The sequence below is a fragment of the Ruditapes philippinarum genome, unplaced genomic scaffold (assembly GCF_026571515.1).
Source record: "Ruditapes philippinarum isolate M1 unplaced genomic scaffold, ASM2657151v2 ctg5821_1_1_1_1, whole genome shotgun sequence".
NCBI lineage: Eukaryota > Metazoa > Mollusca > Bivalvia > Venerida > Veneridae > Ruditapes > Ruditapes philippinarum.
Genome location: NW_026865285.1, coordinates 80,890 through 104,329, shown reverse-complemented (window position 1 = coordinate 104,329; position 23,440 = coordinate 80,890). Strand labels below are relative to the sequence as shown.

The following is a 23,440-nucleotide window of genomic DNA, read 5'->3' as shown; positions in this document are numbered from 1 at the left end:
ATTTTAATGTAGGTCAAATCGATTGTGATACAGCCATCATAATTCAGTAGGCGACGAATGATGGGGAGTATTGATAATGCACGTGCTGTTCTGCTTCTGTTTGATTTAAATAAATGGCGGCATGTACAAGTGTCACTTTATATACATGTACTTGTCAGAGGGTGTGGAAATTTTGCACTCGTTGTGCCTGACCTGGACTCGAAACCGTGACTCCTGCGCGGTCACTGACAAATTTTGTGAGAAGTCCTAGATATAATATGACATACTTTTTTGATAAAGCATGGTCGTAGATGTATATCATACGTAATTATACTCAGGTACGTTTGATTTATAATGAAATAGTGTGAGTATGTATACATTATAACTAAACTATATTAACGATATTGCGTACTTTATTACTAACTTTCCGGTCTGGTGATAGTCACACGCTGTATAATCAAACATTTACAATTTTCATTTAATAAAAGAAACACATTTTTCAATAATATATTATGTATCGTGTTTTCAAATATATACATTATAAGTTTTATGGAAGTCAATGACTCTAGCTAAATGTCTGGGCGTTCTTGAAACACTGTAGTTGTAAGACATGGGGAGACATCAGGCTTCGTAAAACTCGGAGGGACATCTGAGTTCAAAGTTATATACTTTCTGAGACATGTCTTGAATATCAAGATGACTATTGGTTAGAGTACATCCTTTGTGCCGGTTTCTGACCAATCAAATACCGGAGATCTGAGTTAGAGCCTGGGAAAGTTTTTTAATCTTCAATCTCATTAAAACCATCAGGGTCCTTCAAAAATTTGAAAGACGCTGAAGTCATATCCTAACTGTCGCTCCACTACGATGACCCATGGGACCTTAAACGCCCAGTTGGAAAATTGCCATAATATGACGTATGGCCTGAACGAAGAAATAAACCCTGTTCATAATTATGCGTGTTATTTTAATAGTTTGTTACATTATGAAATAATTTAATCAGCAGATAATCACCGCCCATATACTGTATATAATCTTAAACCAATTATCTTAATTAAGGTTAACACACATACGCGCCCTATTTTAGTTTCATTTAATTTGGCTATATCTTCATTGCAGGTCACAAAACTTGAATGAAAAAGATTAGTACACGTTTCCTGCTGTTTAATAGAACCTGTTTGATTGCACAAGAAGTTTAATGACAAAACATTTGATTGTATCAATACTTTATCCGACATTTTACTTAAAAGTACCATTTTTTTCGTCTTCAAATTTTTATGTTCAAGTAAACCAGCTTTTAAAAGCGTAGAATATTTGGCAATAATGGGTAGTGTAAAGGGATAAAGAAGCGACTCCAAATTTGGAAGTTGTGGGTTTGAGTCGTACAATTACAATGACATTCTCTGCAGACGCACTCATGCGTGAATACCCTACATATACCATATATAAAAGCCAGTATTACAAAGAAATACATGAACTATCAACTAAAATTACTGATCAGTCCTTCGGATGAGATTGTTAGTCGAGGTCCCGTGAATGAGTGCTTAAACACTTGGAACGCAAAAGAACCAGAAGGAACTGCTGGAATTGGGTCATCTTTCTGTATCTTGCACTATCATCCAAAATATAAAATGACTAATACTCTTCTGGAGGACTTGCCCACACGGGCAACTGGTGGCGAGTATAAATAAACTCAAATACACATACAAGATAGATGTATATAAATGATTTTCGGTTAATTATATTATTTCAAAATTTAATAATCTTATCAGATAATTATAGTTAAGTTATTTAAATTAATTAACTTAATCAGAAAAGCACGCAATCTCTAACAGCAGAAAGCAATCATATTTTATTATGAAACTAATTATTAATTCATTCTTATGTAACTAGAGCGTGTTATCAATTACACATAATCAAATATATAAGTTTATAATCATTCATGTATGCAAATTTAAAGACGTAATGTAATGAATATTCATTAATTATATGCATTAACATGTCCCCAGGTAAAGTTAATTATGATATGTATGTACAATTATGTAAGTGACACATCACAGTATCACAAGATAAAATACGCAGTTTCAGATGCGAATGTATAAATGTTACAGTGTTGAAAAATTTACCTACCTTTTTCTCTATTTAACACAATCACACAATCGTCAATCACTTGCTTTAAAGTATCTTAAATGGAAATGTCCATCATTGAGTGATTCAATTTGGACAAAACCATTCACCAATTTTGCCGGCTGCACGATCATGATCTTGGTAGGAGTCTTTAAGGTCAAAAGATATTTGCAACTAAGTCGACAATTTGAATGAATGTGAATGAGTGAGTGAGTGAGTGAATGAATGAATGAATGAAAATGAATGAATGAATGAATGAATGAATGAACTAATATAAAATGGTTTACTTTATTACCTTTCCATTATGAGTGCCAGCACAACAGGCTACGCTATTCGCATTGTTGAAAATATGTTTAAAAGCTGTCATAGTTTTAACATGAGGGACAGACAGACACACGGACAAACACAAAAACAGAAAAACGAACAGTATTTAGCTATGTAGAATATTTAGAAAAAATATAATACGTGTATCGCAATGCTGAAAGATGTAGCGAAATCATTCAAGTGTACAACATATGTTACATGTTCACTTACATATTTGTGATGTGTTTATAACGTCGGTTTAATAGTTAAAACAACTATGTAAGCTAGTCGAAAAATAAAATAAATAATGGATTAATAACAAAATAAAGCACAAAACCTTAAAGATGCATTTTATCATATTGAAATTATATAATTTTATTTTTAAGAGTGGTCGACTCTGTTCAAATATGTGTAGCTTCAGTGTTGTATTTTGTTGTTTGGTGTACTTAATGTAAACTTAAAGTACAGTATCAAATATTTGCGGTAATTGGAAACAAATATCCGAAGGTCAAATAAACTGAATCATCTAGGTAATATATAGGTATGAATAATACAAAAGGAAATGCAAAATTAAACAAGGGCAACATTGTCGCAAAATACGCCCGCAACAAAAGCTTTTGCCAGGGATGTGGGCATTATAGATAAGTAAATACACGATATGCTCTGGGCAATATCTGGATATTTAATAACTCTAGTGACATTGACCTTGAAATATTAACCTAAATGACATGAATCATCCTCCAACCTGGCCGCCGGGGAGGGCGGGGGGGGGGGTACTTTTAATACGACCCGTTTTTAGAACGGTGATAAAAAGTAAAAGTTCTGCGCCAGGCATTTAATAAATTTAATAAGTGACCGACCACCGATCAACTGACATTACGCCTCGAAGACCAATATTTTGTCCCTTCTAACATGAGTTTTAAACGTTTCAATAATGGCCAAGAGCATGTAATATGCTTATCTTCTTAAGAATTTAGTGATGAACGTGAAATTCTTTGTCATATATATAGCATGATATAAAAAAGAAGAAAAAAAGAAAAAACAGAAGCAAAATATGGTTCAGGTAATTGGCCAATGAATTACTTTGTTTGAAATTATATATCAAGAGACCAGAAATAAAGTATTTTTGAGAAATGAAGATTACAGCATTACTAAGTCATAATTAATGGGCCTTTAAGAAAATAAAATGATATAGTGAAACAAGTTTTTAAAGTTCGTGTGACACAAATTTTTATGTAAATAAAGGGAGGTAATAAAAAATTATTTTGTGTAAACTCTTAGTTAAATTTTACATTAAGAAATGAATGCATATATTTTTTTTCATAATTACAAATATGTACAAAATTAATATTTGTAGTACATATTTTACATATTCTTCGATGTTTGAAAATTGTTTTATAAGCATAATTATATACATATATAAAATTTTCACTTAAGTGTGGTATACAACCTCAATTACAATATACAGGACCTCTAACTGGTATCAAAACTTACTTTAGTAGGAAAATGTATGTAGCTATTAGTGTGCAGTAAAAATAGTACTTAAATAGGAGTAAATTTAACTTAAAAAAGGAAATTTATGCGGCAATATAGCGAACAATGTATTTTGAAAAGTATATTTCTAACTAATTTAAAATGGAAATGTATGCAGCAAAATAGATATAAAAAAGAACTTAAATATAGAATTAAAATTAACTTTTAAAGGTAACTAGGAAAGTAACACAAGTGAAATTATGCACTTAAATAAAATATGAACTTTAAAACTGATTTAAAAAGTAAATTTATGCAGCAATTGAGTAAAATAAAAGTACTTAAATTGAATTAAACTGAATGGGGACTTTTGTGTTGATAACACTATTTTAACGTAATGTCTTCTTTAAAAAGGTTTGGGGATTCATTTTTCCCCCAAAAACCCCTTTTTTCTTGTTTCCCTTAAATTTGGCAAAAATTGAAAAAAAAATTAAACGATATATTTGACTTGTAAATAATTGTCATCTTAAGGTTTAATTTTGTTTATAATGCTGGAAAAATTGAACGTAATGCCCTTATCTTATTTACTCACTGCACATTATGTGGTATATAAAATACAGTATAAGTGCGTTATGTAAACAAAGTGTTGATACAAAAACTCAGTCAAGAGATTACTTAATTCCTAAATCAATCCAAGAGATTGTTTTTTCTTCGTGTGATAAGTTTGACAAGATTAGTCAAGTGTGTGTTATCATATATAAAGATATGTAAAGCCTTTAACGAAAATAACAAATATTTTGCTTTTGTTTATCAGAAAAAAAACAAACGTAAGATATACGTAGCTTTACTCAGGGGAACAAAACATAGCGTTAAATTGGCGGTTCAACTTGCTACAAAGGGTGAATTTTTTGGGTAATTTTAAAGAACATTAAGGCCAAAAGGGTTTTGCTTTAAGATAAAATACCCGCTAAAACGGTTTGATGGGGCATTCGCTACCCCTACGAATTCTTGGTTGTATTTTTTTCCTTTGCCCGTATGTGCAACGTCTTTTGATTCTAGGCCGAAACTTTTTCATGTCCATGCGCAGCTGCACACATGCACAAGTGAATATTAGTGTAACAACTTGAAGAAGCCAATGCAAGTGTTACACTCATGAACAAGTCAATGCTAGTGTTACCACATGAAGAAGCCAATGCTATCGTTACACATAGGAAGAGGTCAATGCTAGTGTTACCACATGAACAAGTCATGTGGCTATACTAGCAAGTAAATGCTAGTGTTACACACATGAACAAGCAAATGCTAGTGTTACCACATGAACAAGCAAATGCTTTTATAACCACATGAACAAGCCAACACAAGTGTTAGACACATGAATAAGCAATTGCTAGTGTTACAACATGAACAAGCCAATGCTAGTGTTACCACATAAACAAACCAATACAAGTGTAAGTACATGAACAAACCAATGCTTTTGTAACCACATGAACAAGCCAATTCTTGTGTTACCACGCGAACAAGCCAATGCTTGTGTTTCCACACGAACAATCCAATGCTTGTGTTACCACAATAACAAGTTAATGCTTGTGTTTCCACACGAACAAGCCAATGCTTGTGTTACCACAAGAACATGCCCGTGCCAGTGTTACCCACATGAATATGGTCATGCTAGTATTACAACATAAAAGTGCCATTTTAGAACTTAATATAGATCAGACGATGTTAAACATGTTGTACTTTCAAACATTGGTTATAATATTGATAAAAGGGCGCCTATATACTATTTCTGGAGTATATTCCGGGAATTTCTAGCTAATGAAATAGCCACTAAACAGTAATGACCCAGGCAGTTAATCTAGCTAATGCACCGTATACAATTGATGTGTCTAAAAACCGTCAGAACCCGACTTCGTCACTAGATTATATTGTCTTTCCTTACTTCATGTTGTCAAACGATATTGGCGTGTGCTGGTAGTTGAGGTTACATTCTGGATTGTTTTATGTCTCGGTGGTCTACAGTTTTTATTAGTTTCCTTGATTATTCTTGAGTTTTTTTTTGTGATTTTATTTATTTTACTTTTTTTTTTGCATTATGTTTTGCCAATTTTGTAATGTATTCCAATCCTTTTTTTTCAAATGTACTATAGAATTAGACTTGTAAGATGTTGTTTGTACATGTCTTGTATGGTGAATTCACTTGCATTTCCCAACCTCGTTCGTTGTATTGTTTTAACTGTTTAAGTAATTAACATTACACTCACAAACTTGTTTACCCGTGTCCTGTTTGTTAACAAAAAATGTTGTTTTTATCTTATCTAAACAATGTATTTTATAATACAAGTCAACACTTCCTTATTTACTTTACCATTGCAAATTTTGAATATTTTATGATTATGTATGCTATCATAAAAGGTGTTATGAGTTTAATCAACGACAATGTTGATTCCTAAGTGGTAAAGCGCTCAGTTGACAAAAAAAAATGAAAAAAAATAAGACAACTTCCATAAATATATACCCCAAAATACTGTTAGTAACAGTATTGTGTAGAAAATGTTGAAAGAATAATGATAACGATAACGATAATAATGATAATAATAAAAATGATAATAATAAAAATAACAACAACAACAATGACAACAAATATAATAGCAACAATAATAACAACAATGATAACAATAACAACAACAACAATAAAAACAACAACAATAACAATATCAACAACAGTATCAACGACAACAATAACAACAACAATTACAGCAACAATAACAACAAAAATAATAATAATAACAATAACAACAATATCAACAATCACAAGCATCATCATCATCTTCATCATCTTTTGCTACTTCTTCTTCTTCTTCACCATCATCATCATAATCATCACCACACCACCACCATCAACATCATTATACTAAGAATTGATTGTTTAATTTGAATATTTTCAGAATACTTTTACGACCACTGGCACTTAAACTTGGTATACAGGAACGGCGTAAACCCGTATTGGTGCCAAACCCGGTTCTAGAAGCTGCTTACAGACGGACAAAAAAGAAGCCAGTTGATATTGAGGTATATTCGAATATCATTTCGTCTTTACTTTTCCATTTTTAAGAGGAAAATTCCTGAAAGAAAGGTTTCATCTAACAGGGGAAAAAGAAGTACTGATTTTTTTCCAAAAGTGATGTTCCATGTATTGGTTACTAGTACTCATTGGTTAGAACGAGTGGTTTTCCACCCACGCTGATTCACAGAAAAGTCACGTGGTATAGGTACCGCGTTCTATCAATGCTCCAAATTAATTTCACAGTTTCACTAACGTTCAATTCTTCAGCTATCTGCGTCGTGTATAGCGTAAAACGGAGAAATTCTTGTTTATCTTGGTTTTCATTGTCCGACGATCGGTCCGTTAGGCAGTTTGATTTGGAGCCGGAGACACAAAACTTTATTCCCATGGCAGGTCCTCGGTTGACATACAAGCGTGGTCTTGTTGGTATAGATATGTCTAAGGCTTCAAACCTCATCTGCTTGAGTGGATAATACAATATCCAAAAAAAATGGATTGAAATAAAAAGCACGAATCTTGAAAAAGTGTCTGAGTAAAACTTCGAAGTGATGACATTGAAAGTTGCATGCCCCCAGATGAGCTAAAACATTTCAAGAAAAATAACATTGAGAAAAATGTATGAAAAGTTATAATATTCACAATTCAAGAAATTATTTAAACATTATATGGAATTCACGACTGATATTTTAGAAGATTTATCAGCATATTTCTACTGCGTGACTAACGCAGTAAACGCTTATTTGCATATTCTGGCCAATTTTTGTGTTTTCTTAGATTTAAAGTGTCGTTTGCTTTGTTAATTACTTTCTTTGTTCATTTGACAATATTTTATTTTTTTAATATTTTTTAAATTTTTTAATGAAAAGCAGTATGAATCTTGAGGGCTTGAGGCGTGCTGCTTTAAGGTAACAGTTTCTTAAAAATTAGTTTTATCACCATGAGAGCTTGTTACACGTATAATTTGTTTCATGCATGTGAAAACGTATTAATATTTCACGTTTTAATGAAATTGTAAACTGCAATATAAAGCTCATTTGGGAGTTATAAAATATGATACCATATTTATGAAATATCAATATGCCAATTATACGTGAACTATATCTGAAAACCAAAGTAACCAAACCACGATTTACTTTTATACAAGTAAGTGAACGTGCCTTAAATATAAAATTCTATTTTAGATGTTTAAAAGTGACCTAATAGGATAAGATTGACCTTCGAATAACATGTTGAATTACTACTTATACTAATACTTAGTAAGTGTGCTTATGACCAAAGTGCACAAAGGTCTCCGAATTTTAAAGTTTATGACAACTCTATTGTAGATATGAATTTTAATACATTTTTTTGTGTATTATAAATTGCTTTCAAAACATTCTTTAATCTTCTTCATCTAAAAGAAATATTTTGAGTTTACATGTATTAAAGCCTTAATGTCTGATCTCCGGACTGGGTATAACCATTGCGACCAGTGCACACGTTGAAATACTGGCGCATAGTATCCATTACTTCATTTACGTCGTCTCCGTGATGTCGTTAACGTCGTTTCCGTCATGTTGTTAACGTCGTTTCTGTGATGTCGTTTACGTTATTTCCGTGTTGTCGTTTATGTCGTGTCCGTGTTGTCGTTTATGTCGTCTCCGTGATGTCGTTAACGTCGTCTCCATAATTTTTTTAACGTCGTTTCTGTGATGTCGTTTACGTCGTTTCCGTGATGTCGTTTACGTCGTTTCTGTGATGTCGTTTACGTCGTTTTCGTGATGTCGTTAACGTCAGAGAGACATTTGTTTTCTAATTCATCTTTTACACCGATTTATGTATGATAATGAATGAAAAAATGCAATAATCGGCGAAAAAACGATATTTGTTTATTTTGTTTACGTCGTCTCAGTGGTGTCGTTTAAGTTGTCTCCATGATGTATTTATATCGTCTCCAAGATGTCGTTGATGTCGTCTCCGTGATGTCGTTGACGTCGTCTCCATGAGGTTTTACGTCATCTACGTGATGTAAGTTACGTTGACTACGTACTGCATTTAACGTCGTCTCCGAAAATAGAGGATATTGAATGAGTGTAAGTTCAATACAGAATTTATTGCACGAGTTGAATAAAATTATATTATGCGAGCCTCTGGCGAGCATAATATTATTTTATTCAACGAGTGCAATAAATTCAGTAATGAACTTATATGAATTTAATATTCTATTTATAACACACCCAAAATAAAGACCGTTTAAAGTGAAATAAGAGTCATTTTTCATTGACGCGCCTTAAGTATATAACGATAGCATTTAGCGCGTCTTTACACTATGTTTGTATAACGCTAATGACGTCACGTCAAAATATATGCACGGCCGTGCAATACCATATTTACGGAGTCGCAAAATCGGCACGGGTGTGTGATAAAGTGTTTTATGTCATCCCCATGATGTGAATCATATTAACCGTTATGTCTATTACATCGCATCCGTGATGTATTTCATGTCCTCTCCGTTATTAGTTTCATGTCGTGTTCGTGAGGTATTCTGTTATCTTTATTATTCTTCTGGTATACTTCAGCATCTTTCATCACAAATATTACGTATAGATAATGAAATACTATCTTATAGCAATGACGCGGGGGAAAACGCGACACATTAATCTTTTTCAAGTCATCAATTTAACGTTGATTGCTTTGCTATTATTCCTCTTCGGAGATATATCTCTATTTTCCAAACTATTCCACAATTTTCCCTTGAGGTGTTTTAATGATTAGTGAAATGTGAAAGACCAAAATATGCTAACCACGGTCTTTATCATAGCTCAGTTTCGATGTTTTCCTGCGTTTATCAGACTCATTTAAAAAAAAGAGTCCTGACGGGAATTATTTACAAAGTTGACGAGGCGATGAACTATGTAAACAAGCTTTTGATGAATAGAGTTAGCTTTACATTGATTTAATTTACTGGTAGATGGTATGTGTCTTCATGTTGGAAGACTTTTTGCATACTAAATTTCTTAACTTCGTACGTGTTGGTGTTGATTTCTACAAATGACTGTTGTCTGTAGCATATGTATTGATAAAACTGTGTCTTGTCCGCTCGTGTTGATAAATCTGTGTATGAAGCGTTCATATTAATAAAACTGTGTATACATTGATAAAACTGTATCTATTGCATAAGTGTTGATAAAAAAACTATGTCTAATGCGTTCGTATTGATAAAACTGTGTATTGATTAAACTGTGTCTATTGTATTAATGTTAATAAAACTGTGTCTGATGCATTAGTGTTGATAAAACTGTGTATTGATACAAACTGTGTCTAATGTGTCCGTGTTGATAAAACTGTGTCTAATGCGTCCGTGTTGATAAAACTGTGTCTAATGCGTTCGTGTTGATAAAACTGTGTCTAATACGTCCGTGTTGATAAAACTGTGTCTAATGCGTCCGTGTTGATAAAACTGTGTCTAATGCGTCCGTGTTGATAACATTGTGTCTAATGCGTTCTTGTTGATAAAACTGTGTCCAATGCGTCCGTGTTGATAAAACTGTATCTAATGCGTCCGTGTTGATAAAACTGTGTCTGATGCGTCCGTGTTGATAACATTGTGTCTAATGCGTTCGTGTTGATAAAACTGTATGAAATGCGTTCATGTTGATAAAACTGTGTCTAATGCGTCCGTGTTGATAAAAATGTATGAAATGCGTCCGTGTTGATAAAACTGTGTGAAATGCGTTCTTGTTGATAAAATTGTGTCTAATGCGTTCGTGTTGATAAAAATTTATTTCATGCTTTCCAGTGTTTTATTGTAATATATCAGATGATTATATTCCGATAAACCACTAGTGAAATTTACAAAATATAATTTTCACTGTAGCCGGACTATATCTGAATGCGGATGAAAAAAAAATCATAACTAAATGGAATAACAGGTAGAAATATATGCCGTCATGCGTAAATTTTGCTTATTTAGGAAAAGAAAGTCGATTTCATCATACATAATGTTAGTAATGTAACAAAATTAGAGAAATGTAACCGGCCTATATTTCAAAATTGATAATGTGACGTCATGATGTGATGACGTCACAAGGGGGAATGCGCGACGTTACGCGGAAAAAAATAGAAAAAAATACTTAGAATCACTTAAAAAGCATGAAATAAAAAGAAAATTTATTTGTTTCACATATAAGATTGAAATATATTTCATTCGTGAACACCAGCTATTATATTTTCACTCGTGGCTACGCCACTCGTGAAATATTGCATCTGGTGTTCACTCAGTGAAATTATATTTCAATCTTACATGCAAAACAAACAAATATCCTCTATGTGTCTAATGCGTTCGTGTTGATAAACCTGTATGAAATGCGTTCTTGTTGATAAAACTGTATGAAATGCGTTCTTGTTGATAAAACTGTGTCTATTGCGTTCTTGTTGATAAAACTGTATGAAATGCGTTCTTGTTGATAAAACTGTGACTAATGCGTTCGTGTTGATAAAGGTGTGTCTAATGCGTTTTTGTTGATAAATAGAGGATATTGAATGAGTGTAAGTTCAATACAGAATTTATTGCACGAGTTGAATAAAATCATATTATGCGAGCCTCTGGCGAGCATAATATTATTTTATTCAACGAGTGCAATAAATTCAGTAATGAACTTACACAAATTTAATATTCTATTTATCACATATAAGGGCCGTTTAAAGTGAAAAATAAGTCATTTTTCATTGACGCGCCTATAGTATAACGCTAACATACACTGTGTTTGTATAACGCTAATGACGTCACGTCGAAATATATGCACGACCGTACAATACCATTTTTATGGAGTCGCAAAATCGGCACAGGTGTGTGGTAAAACTGTGTCTAATGCGTTCGTGTTGATAAAACTTATGAAAAGCGTTCTTTTGAAAAAACTTATGAAATACTTTGTGTTAAAAAAGTAAAGAAATGCGGTCATTTAATAAAAATTTTATGGAAATGCTTCTTGTTCATAAAACTGTGTCTAAGGCGTTCGTGTTGATAAAACTGTATGAAATGCGTTATTGTTGATAAAACTGTATGAAATGCGTTCTTGTTGATAAAATTGTGTCTAACACGTCCGTGTTGATAAAACTGTATGAAATGCGTTCTTGTTGATAAAACTGTTTGAAATGCGTTCTTGTTGATAAAACTGTGTCTAATGCGTTCGTGTTGATAAAACTGTATGAAATGCGTTCTTGATGATAAAACTGTGTCTAATGCGTTCGTGTTGATAAAACTGTATGAAATGCGTACATGTTGATAAAACGGTATGAAATGCGGCCGTGTTGATAAAACTGTGTCTAATGCGTTCGTGTTCATAAAACTTTGTCTAATGCGTTCGTGTTGATAAAACTGTGGATAATGCGTTCGTGTTGATAAAACTGTGCCTAATGCGTTCTTGTTGATAAAACTGTATGAAATGCGTTCTTGTTGATAAAACTGTGTCTAATGCGTTCGTGTTGATAAAACTGTATCTAATGCATTCGTGTTGATAAAACTGTGTCTAATGCGTTTGTGTTGATAAAACTGTGCCTAATGCGTTCTTGTTGATAAAACTGTGCCTAATGCGTTCTTGTTAATAAAACTGTGTCTAATGTGTCCCTGTTGATAAAACTATGTCTAATGCATGTTGATTCAACAAAAGTAAACGAAAGTTAGATGTTTATTTAATTTTACCCATGAAATATGGTGCTATATCAGTCAAATATATTTAATTTTTTTTTAAAATAAACATGAAATATAAATATGAAAGTGGGCGGAGTCAAAACTCATATTTATTTTAAGGGACTTCTGTCGCCGTTTTGTTTGAAAAATCTGATAAATACAAAACAAATTTTTCTTGAATATTGTTTTGAAAACTATCTAGCATGATAGAAAATAGTCTAACTAAGAAAATTAATCCGAACACCAATATCTTTATTTCAGTAATTAGACGCTGTACAGACGTTTAAAGAGTTGTTTGATGTCACAATGTAGCGCCAAACAGCTCGTGCTTACGCATAAATTACTGCGCGCTGTACACTTGCAGTTGGTAGCAAGCAAGGGGATTCGATACCATTTTCTTTGATCATGAAATTAAATAAAAAGGTTATTTTTTTGTTATTCGTGAAATATGGTATATATTTTCACTCAACATGATAAAATGCCACATATTTTCAATCGCCGTACCGGCTCGTGAAAATATGTGGCATTTTCTCATGTTTCGTGAAAATATATTCCATATTTCACGCAAACGAAAAAATATCCTCTTAATATCTACATTTTACAGGGTATGTAGTGTCAGTAAGATATATATCTATTTTTTTACAGGTATTATCAAAGCAAACAGATTTGAATAGGAGACAGATTGAGGTTTGGTTTAGAAATAGAAAGAAAGTAGATTCTCATACAACTTTACAAAAATTCTGTGACAGCGGGTATGTAGTACTTAAATTGTTTATAAAACATATATTGAAACATACGCACGCACAAAATTTAGACATGTAAAATATATTTCATTAATCAACTCGATATTTCAATGTGGACATTATCGCTGATATTTAAAAACGTTATATTAGATTAATAAAATATCTATTTTCATTGCTTTATATTTTTTTTTAATTTACCGTATTGTGTTGTAAGTTTTGCGAGGGAGATATGTAGCAAATTTACCTTAAAAAGATTTTAAGTTTACATGTTTTTAAACAAGTTATAAAATGAAGATCACAAAATGTGGCATTCCGCGCTTTCATTATCCTTTCGCAAAATTCTACGATTTTCGATATTTCTTTCATGGGATTTTTTTTCGCATAAGTTAGATTTGTATAATTTATAAAATGTATTTCAAGTATTTTTTCTTGTCTTTTTAATAGCTTTAACACGAGGAATGCCTAAATTAAACAGTTTTATGCAAATATTTGTGACCCAAGCTTAAGACCCATTATTAAATTGATAATTGTATAAAAGGGGGCGTTATTGTAAATAAAATTGAATTGAAATTGAACGGCATTTAACAACTTGAATACGAACTTTTGTCCAGCAAACATCTGCAAACAGTAACTTCAGTATCTTCTTTAATTACATGTTACATGAATACATAGATTCAGGTGGTATTTTTCAAAAGAATTTCAGATATCTAAATAAAGATAATTGTTTACATATGCCTGAGAAAGTAAACAGTAGAATACTGTGTTTTTTTTTCAATACCTACCGCTGGAACTTATGAATCAATTATTAGTATTTATACGATTAGAAACTTTTTTTTTTAGATTTGAAGCATTAAAGCTACATTAAATAAATTTCATAAAAACAGAAATAGCGACATTTAATTAATAAATTGGGTTTCATATCGACTCTAGATCTTATTTTGGTGTCCAGACAACCAAAATAAGTTTATACGCATAAAAATGTGCAACCTCATTGTGGCGAAATCAGAAGTACAATTTCTGTTTGCATGAGAAACCCCGCCTTTAGATCATCCGTACATCAATATTAAATCAACAAACATGACTATAAGTAGCAGTCCTAATTTAACGGCATACATTTGTTGTATTTCAGCATTCTAACGGATGTTTTCATATAAATTTAATCTTTTTTATGAGATGATTACTTTTTCTGAACCCCAGACCTATTGCACCGTGAATCTATAACGGTAAAAGTTATTTGCACAAGAAAATATCATATTTAGATAGTTTAACCCTTTATGGAGTTTTTTCGGAGTTTGATCAGCCTAATTTGTTGTGATCCGGATAACAACTATAACACTGTGACGTAGCGCATACACGAGCTGATTATAGTCTTCATTTGCATGTTAAAATTCGTATACGAACTTAAGTGTTACCGTGGGGTTTTCCGTTTAAAATCCTAATTTATGAACAATATTTGATGAGATTTACAAAAATACTGTTAATACTGTTACGTCATGATTAAAAAGTCAGGTTTACAACAACCGGGAGTACGGAAGGCAAAACTCTACATTACATTTGAAGAGTATGTTCAATTTTTATCCTTCAACTGTCAACTGACTTACTTCTTTATTTACATATCAGATAATTCACTTATTTAGTATATGCGTCATGTTTATCATGTTTTAGATTTTAATGTGTGGTCCTTTTTTAAATCTTAAAATGCTACAAAAATCCTGTTGAGGACATCTGCGGGTCATGCCGCGTGCAATAATCCATGCATTTACAGCCAATGACCACATCGATAAGAAATAGTCCCAAATAGCCCTATCGTTTTTTATTCAGTTGAAAGAGACATTATTGTTAAAAAGTTCTACTCGATTTAAATGTGTTCAAACCATAAATATTCCGTTCCCTTCCTCTCTTTACAATGTATATTGGTGAGCTCTCTGATAAAGCTGAGTTGACTGATATAATTAACTAAATTTGTCAGATATGCAGTTTATCAACAGAAATAAATGCAATTATAAAATAGATAGTGTTTAATAGTGTGTTTAATAGTGTTCTTAAGTGAACGAAGTTATATCCAGTTTACGAAAAACGGTTACCGTGGGTATGAAAACAGGATGTAAAAACATTTTTTATCAACGAGTGCCACTGTCTTAAAAAGCTGAATCTATCATACTAAAACATTGCTACAGGTTCTTTATATATATATGGTTATACGTATAAATAAACTCTTTACAAAAGAATAACCTTTGACTTTAAAATTGCCGCGTTAAGGCGTAGCCCTTTTCACAGCATACAAATCGAAGTGATCCTAGCTAAGTCAATCCGAGCCTGCAACATTTTCAATTTTGCCGTTTTGGGTGATATTTAGGGTTTCTGTTTTCAATTTCACGTTTGGTATTGCTACATGACACAAATAGATTTTTCATAATCATTACCGTGAAAGAACAATGATTAAAGAGCAAATAAATTTCTTTACAAATGCAGACAACAATTTTACGACTTTTAAAATCACTTATAGCGCAGCGTGTAAAAATCATTTAAATATTCATTTGTGTTTATGTGAATCGTATAGTAAATAAAATGTTTTTCATGGTTAACATAATTATAGAAAGATAACGGTAGGCATGTTGCTTTGCATTTGCAACGGATTCTAAAATCTGCTTTAAACTGTAGTCCTTTTTTTTCGACTTGGAACTGGTGCCAGAATTGACAATTGAAGAAAAGTTTAAGATTTATGTCATTCATAATAAAAATATGAACATATATAGGTAGAGTTTTGCCTTCCGTACTCCCGGTTGTTGTAAACCTGACATTTTAATCATGACGTAGACCAGATAACGCCAGAAAACGAAAAAGCTTGCAACTGAAGCCCGCTCTAATACAAGCAACTTCCAAGGTTATGCAAAGTGTTTGATAAAACGGCTTATAAACTGACGAAGATTCAATATTCTGTGGAAAGCTTATATTTTTCCCCGTAGACTGGTGCATATCCCAAAGAAATTGGTACAGAAATAAAATATTTACGGCTATTTTCTTTTCCGAATCGAGCAACATTTGTCTTGGAAATGATGCCGAAAATGACGTCAATGTCACGTGGTATTGCCACACTGTATAACGTTCATTAGAGATATTTGTTAAAAAAACACTTACGTTATATTCAGAAATTGTCAGAGCAATAAGTACTTGACGAATTGTACTTATGACTTACATTAGTTTTTGTTACACATAAAATGTTATTAACAAAGTTTATTTATCTCTCTCTACATGTATTCATGCTATAATTAATTTGACTTTTGTATTATATGTATTGTATTTATAACGACAAGGAGCGTAGAGCTCAAGTCTACAAATAAAGATTTTGTTCTGATCTGTTCTGTTCTGTACAGAAGTATATAAAAATTATATGCATCTTTGAAAAGTTCAACTTACTAAATTTTGTCATAGCACGAAACTTTCAAATATATATTCATGGTCTTCTGTCATAATGGATTGTATTTGTTTTATTTAATACTGGTAGCAGGGAAGAATAATTTGATTTAGAAACTGGCCCACCGTGTTTTGTGGACGTAGCTTATGCAGTACATGTATATATATGAAGTCCATTTAAATTTTTTTATCAAGATTTTCGAAACGGAAAACTTACAATATAAAATCATGAAAGAAATCTTTTAAAAAATAATATTATTATGCTCTTCAATATTGGAGGAATAAAAAGATACTATTATTGTATCCATTTCTTGGAAGATTGTGTATGAAATTTATGAATGATATGTCTTTTTTTTTACCTTTATTTAATATAATATTTACATGAATCGTTCATATATATCTTTCAGATGGCATTTTCTCTTCTATGCCGTTTCATTTACCTATGGCTATAGCATTATATTAAATGTAAGTAGAATATTAAGAGGATATTTTTTCGTTTGAGTGAAATATGGAATATATTTTCACGAAACATGATAAAATGCCACATATTTTCACGAGCCGGGACGGCGAGTGAAAATATGTGGCATTTTATCATGTTGAGTGGAAATATATACCATATTTCACGAAAAACGAAAAAAAACCCTTTTTATTTAATTTTATAATCAAAGAAAAAAGGTTACGAACCCCCTTGCTTGCTACGCAACTGCAATTGTACAGCGCGTAATAGCGAGCTCGACGAGCTGGCCCGAAGGGCCTGCTCGCAAAGCGAGCTTTACGGTAACGCGAGTACCTGGTAAGTGATGGTTTTGAAAACTTTCGTCCGAAGTACCGAATTGGACACATCGCAACTTTTCGAATTTAAAGATAACGATAAAAACTGAGGAATTCTGACTGAAAACGGATGTGTAGACTGGTCACCCGCGCACGTCTATGGGAACCATAATTGGACAGGGAACCAGAATAACGGAAGCTGTGAATAAAAATATCGAATGACAGTTTTAAAACGGAAAATGTAAAATGAAAATTGAAGGCGCCATTTTGTTTGAAAAATCTGATAAATAAAAACAAATTTTTTGTCGAATTTTGTTGTGAAAACTATCTAGAATGAAAGAAAATGGTCTAACTAAGAAAATGAATCCGAACGCCAATATCTTTTTTTCAGTCGTTAACTCTGTACAGACGTTTAAAGTATTGTTTACGTGACGTCACAATGTAGCGCCAAACAGCACGTGCAAAACAAACAAATCAAGTACGCTATTTTAATGTCGCAAACGTTTTAAGTTTTACATTTATTTCACTTTTAATAATCTTTATTTCGCTTGAAAAATTATAGAGTGAAATAAAATAAACAAAGTTTTATCAACGTTTTCAAAACTCGTTATTCATTTAACGACAGGGGCGGAGCCATATTTAACACAGTACGTGTAACGTCACACGCACTCGTCAATGCATTTGAAATAAAATGCGCGATTATTTAATACTATTTCACGTTAAAAGTACATCGAGCTCGCTTTGAGGCTTTGTCTTTTTCATATTATAGTTATTGTCTTGTTTTTTGCACGCGATATTTAGCGCTACATTGTGACGTCACGTAAACAACTCTTTAAACGTCTGTACAGCGTTAATGACTGAATAAAAGATATTTATTATATACTTATAAATGAAATATTGAGAAATATTGATGAAATAAAATGCGTATTTTCATTTTCCGTATTTTCAATGTAAAAATTTATTTTTCACTGCAGTGAAACATATTTTCCGTATTTTCACTAGTGTCTTGCCGGACTACTTTCTTTTAGATTCTGTCAGTACTCAAACTTTAAGGGAAAGTCTTTCAAATTTTAATTTTCAGAAAGAGAAAAATGTATACAAATGTATAATAAACAGAAAATTCAAGTTTTTTTCTATAAATACATGATTTTTTTGGCATCTTTGCCATGAAAATTACCATATTTCACTCGTGGCTACCGCAACTCATGAAATATTTATTTTCATACCACTCGATGAAAATAAATCATTTATATATAGAAAAAACTTGAATATCCTCTATTGGTGTTCGGATTAATTTTCTTACTTAGACCATTTTCTATCATTCTAGACCGTTTTCAAAACAAAATTCAACAAAAAGTTGTTTTGTATTTATCAGATTTTTCCAACAAAATGGCGAAAGATTTCCCCCGCCTACTTTCATATTTATATTTCATATTTATTTTTAAAAAAATATGAAATATATTTGACTGATATAGCACCATATTTCATGGGTAAAATTAAATAAATATATATAAAAACAATATTTCAAGCGGTTTTTTCTTGTATTTTTCTTGCTCTTCCTTTCTGTTTCTCCTATATTTATCTTTTTATATTCTCATTCATAAGAATTAAAACATTAACCATTGTATACAGTTGACAGTGTTTCATTATGATCGTTCATTCGGATATTGAAGTGAAAATATCAAATATAAATAATATATAATAAATATATAAATTGTCGGCCAACCTTCAGTTATGGCTAAAAATGATTTTTCTAGATGTTCAAAAAAAAAAAGAAAGATTATGATGATGATGATGGTGATGATGATGATATTGTTGATGATAATTATACTGATGATGGTATAGATGATGGTGATGATGATGATATTGTTGATGATAATTATACTGATGATGGTATAGATGATGATGATGATGATGATGATGATGATAATATGGTGTTGTCGATGATGATGATGATGATAACGATGGTATTGATATTGATCGTAATGATGTTGATGATGATGATGATAATGATGCCGATGATAATTGTAGCGATGATGATGATGATGATAATGATAATTAGGACGATGATGACGGTGATGATGATTGTGAAAATGTTACTGATGATATTGTTTTTGATGATGAAGACGTTAGACTTCTTGTTGTTGGTATTGTTATTGGTATTGATTATGATGAATGATGATGATGTACAATTTTCAAAGAAAAGTAATTGTTTATTTTTTTCTGGCTTTAGAAACCATGGTTCAGTAAAACTATAGACTGCTGGGTGGGATGGCCGTTACAGGTGAGCATAATTCAATTTTAGTATTATCATTTTTTCACAGAATTTAAAGGTATCACATTGTTTCGAAAAAAGTACGTATATGTTTTTAGTAGTTGTTTTGCTAAAAAAAAATAAAAACAACATTTCAAGTTTTATCTCCCTTGACGTGACATTCTTAATATCCGGAGTTCGACTCAAGTTTTGAGATATTGGTAAGCTCATGTAGCTAGTGTAGGTGTATAGGAAATATCCAAACATGGAATATCTCGCTTACATGTAAAACTGCAAAACTTACACAATATATATAGAACCTTATAATAAAAGTGGACTACTTCATTCGCGGAGTCGTATTTTGACGTCTGCTGCGGTATATCTGGTTTATCTCGGTCTGTCACAATAAAATAATCCCCGAACAGTGGAACGAGCGAAATGGACGCCAGTTTCTATTGATTATCAGGCGATTTTATTTACGCTGTTGATTCGTTGCTTATGTGGGGTCATATATCATGTAATGTCCAAATATTCTATTCCCCTTCTATTTTTATATATTAAAACTGCTGAATATGCTTTAAAGGGACTCAACCGAGGTGGTTTTTTTACATGACCAGACTGGAAATATCTTTTTCAAGATTAATGTTCTGTTTAATGTAGGTATAGACCAATAACTTGTACGCAAAATTTCAGATCATTAGCTCACTCCGTTTTTTTTTTCAGAATAATTACCCAAAATTGAAATGCGTTGTAAGCTTTTTACCCAATAAGGCTAAAAATAGAAAGTATTTTTTCAACTTATATCTGAGTATATTTCTTTAAACTCTATTTGAGTATCTTTCCGTTTTAAGTTCCCCCAGCTGATCTATGTAAGAAATTGAATTTTTATGTTTTTAGGCTTTTGTACCTTAGTGGAGTTCCTTAAAATGGACTTATCCTGTTTCCATTTTTAGAACAGTCAATTATCAATTTTGGGGGTAGCAAGATTAAAATTCATAAGCGAACAGTAAGAGCCTGGTCAGACTAAACGGGTGTGCATGCTGGCCGGGGTCTATACTGGTGGCAAAGACTGTTCCATCAGGGTAAAAACATTATAAGTTACGGACTGCCTACTTGTTATTTAAAACATGCAAATATCGGTAAACTATATTATAAGGTTTTTGAAATAATTAAAATATGAATAACTGTCTGCCTGTGTCAGGGAAAACTATGTATTCTGATTTATAAGTTTAATAATATCTGAGAAGGTCATTAGAAAGAGAAGAGGATGACATTTATCTATCATATATCAAAATAATTAATCATAATTCAAAACAATCCTCAATACCTTATAGAAACCTGATACTTTATTATGACCTGCTATAGTCGAAAGTAATTAGACGTTGTGATGCATCGGATAAAATTGTGTGCTGCCTTACGAAAAACATAAACGTATATATAATTAAAGGCCCATTGTGCTTCAGAAATCCATTTTTTTCCCTATTCTTTAGAAATATCAAACATGTGTTCAGTAAGATTACTTATTTTTAATACATGTTACAGAACGTCACCAACGATGTATACTGGTATTATATGATAGAGCTTGCATTCTACTGGAGCCTGATATTTACACTCATTTATGACCCAAAGAGAGCAGTAAGTAATATTTCCGTTAATATGATAAACTTCCGCGAAATAACAAACGGATCATCTCGGCTTTTATCTCAACGAAAGAGCAGAGAAGATGCGAATGTCAAAATAGTGCAAATTTCAATTATTAAAATAAATAATAAGAAAATAAATAAATTAAAAAAAAATTGAATAAATAAATAAAAAATAAATAAATGAATAAATAAAATAAATAAATAACAACAGAATGGAAGTCTGAAATATGCACCAACGAAGGAACGCTGCAAAAATAATTGAGTAGATAGCTGTTTTGTTTGTGTGATCTTAAAAGCAGACCTTGAATGTTTGATTAAAAAGCGTGCCTGAGAACAAAATAGAATTAGAAATTAGATATATAATGTTATACTCTTTACAGCAAATTCGAATATCTGTCAAATAAATATTTTGATGTAGTGATGTAATATTATATGCATAAATGTGAAATGATTTTGGTATAAAAATAATGTGAACACGTGTGTTTGTTTCAGGATTTCTACCAGATGTTTATACATCACATTGCCACTATTGTATTGATGAACTTCTCGTGGATGGTCAATTTTGTACGAATTGGAACACTCGTGCTTATCGTGCACGATGTTGCAGACCCATTACTCGAGGTATTTTGTTCGTCATATATGTATTTACACATCATAGGTGCCTAACATCTTTGAGTCTTAATTATAACTAAGTGCAAAGTCGAAGCCATATTCCAACATAATGGCAAACGATCGTTTAATAGTTTATGAAAAATCATTACTCGAGGTATTTTGTTTGTTATATTTATTATATTTTTCAGGTACATATTAAAGTTTTTATTACTGGGTGCAAACTCGAGGCCGTTATTCTTGCATAATGGCAAGAGATTGTTTGATAGTTTTTTTTAAAAAGTCTAGTGCTTGTATGTGTACATTTCAGTAGCAAAACAACTTTTTGTCCTCAAATATTTTAATTAAAGGCTCATTATGCCTCAGAAATGCTTTATTTTTTATCGATCAAAAGCTTTTTATTTTTGGTGTACTTTTATAGTTTCCAAAAAAAATACTAGCTAATAGTCTAAACTGTCTTTTTCTTATGTTGCTATTGGCAATCTGTAGTTTTACAGTTTTAGTAATTTAGTATTTTGTATGAAAGTCAAAATACTACTAAGTTTACATTTTACTTCTTTAATGAAGAAATTATTATTTTTCAGCGCTATTTACTTCTGGTAACAAGCATCTGACAAAATCATTATTTAAACGTTTCAAATTCCATGATTGCCCTTTTACGCGAAGTAAAATGTATTCGTTATTAAGGCATGATGTGCCTTTCAATTTATCAACCGGCGACTGAATCAGCCATGTGACTAGTGCAGACAATAACCAGACGGCACATCCGTGCTGTCTGGTTATGGTCGGCACTGTTCACTATTCAGTCAGTACATATCTTCAGATTTTTCCTTACAAAAATGAATGGTTTTGTTCAAATTCAAATATTGGACAGTTATTCAATATTTAAGATATTTATGTATTAAGTGTTAAAGACCCGCATATAACGTGTGTACCGGATTTGAAGAAAAAAGTTCAAATATATTATTTGCAATTTTATTGGATATTGTGTACGGCCAATTTAATATTTTCTGTTTTTCTTCTATTTTATTAGCTTACAAAGATGGTTAATTATTTAAAGTGGAAGAGAACAACCGACTGTGTATTTATTGTCTTTGTTATTGCTTGGATTACATCGAGGCATATCATATTCCCCTATGCGTAAGTATAGACAGCGTGTCCACCTTGTCAATATATCAAATATTTATAACACTCATATCTAAAAAGGATAGCAGTGACCTGGTTGTTAAAGAACCTGTTTCTCAGCCCAAGGATGACCGGTTCAAGCTCTACTTTGGTCACGACCGCGTTTGCTCATACAATACCAGTACTGGTTAGTTCTAGGAAACGGACCCGAGGGTCAGGATATCAGCCCTGTTGCGTATTGCCATTTATTATGCCCCAATTTCGAAGAAA

The 23,440-nt window shown here is 31.9% G+C and overlaps 1 protein-coding gene across 4 annotated transcripts in view; it reads left to right on the top strand.

Annotated features, from left to right (window-relative positions):
- The window catches only part of LOC132728532 (ceramide synthase 2-like), a 38,423-nt gene that overhangs the window by 3,314 nt on the left and 11,669 nt on the right, over nt 1–23,440 (top strand). For all 4 annotated transcript variants that reach the window (XM_060714169.1, XM_060714170.1, XM_060714173.1 and 1 more), the window contains exons 3-9: nt 6,825–6,948; nt 13,257–13,363; nt 17,176–17,233; nt 19,773–19,823; nt 21,336–21,428; nt 21,929–22,057; nt 23,079–23,185. In XM_060714169.1, the coding sequence (XP_060570152.1) occupies nt 6,825–6,948; nt 13,257–13,363; nt 17,176–17,233; nt 19,773–19,823; nt 21,336–21,428; nt 21,929–22,057; nt 23,079–23,185 (669 nt within the window). The remainder of the gene's footprint in view (nt 1–6,824; nt 6,949–13,256; nt 13,364–17,175; nt 17,234–19,772; nt 19,824–21,335; nt 21,429–21,928; nt 22,058–23,078; nt 23,186–23,440) is intronic.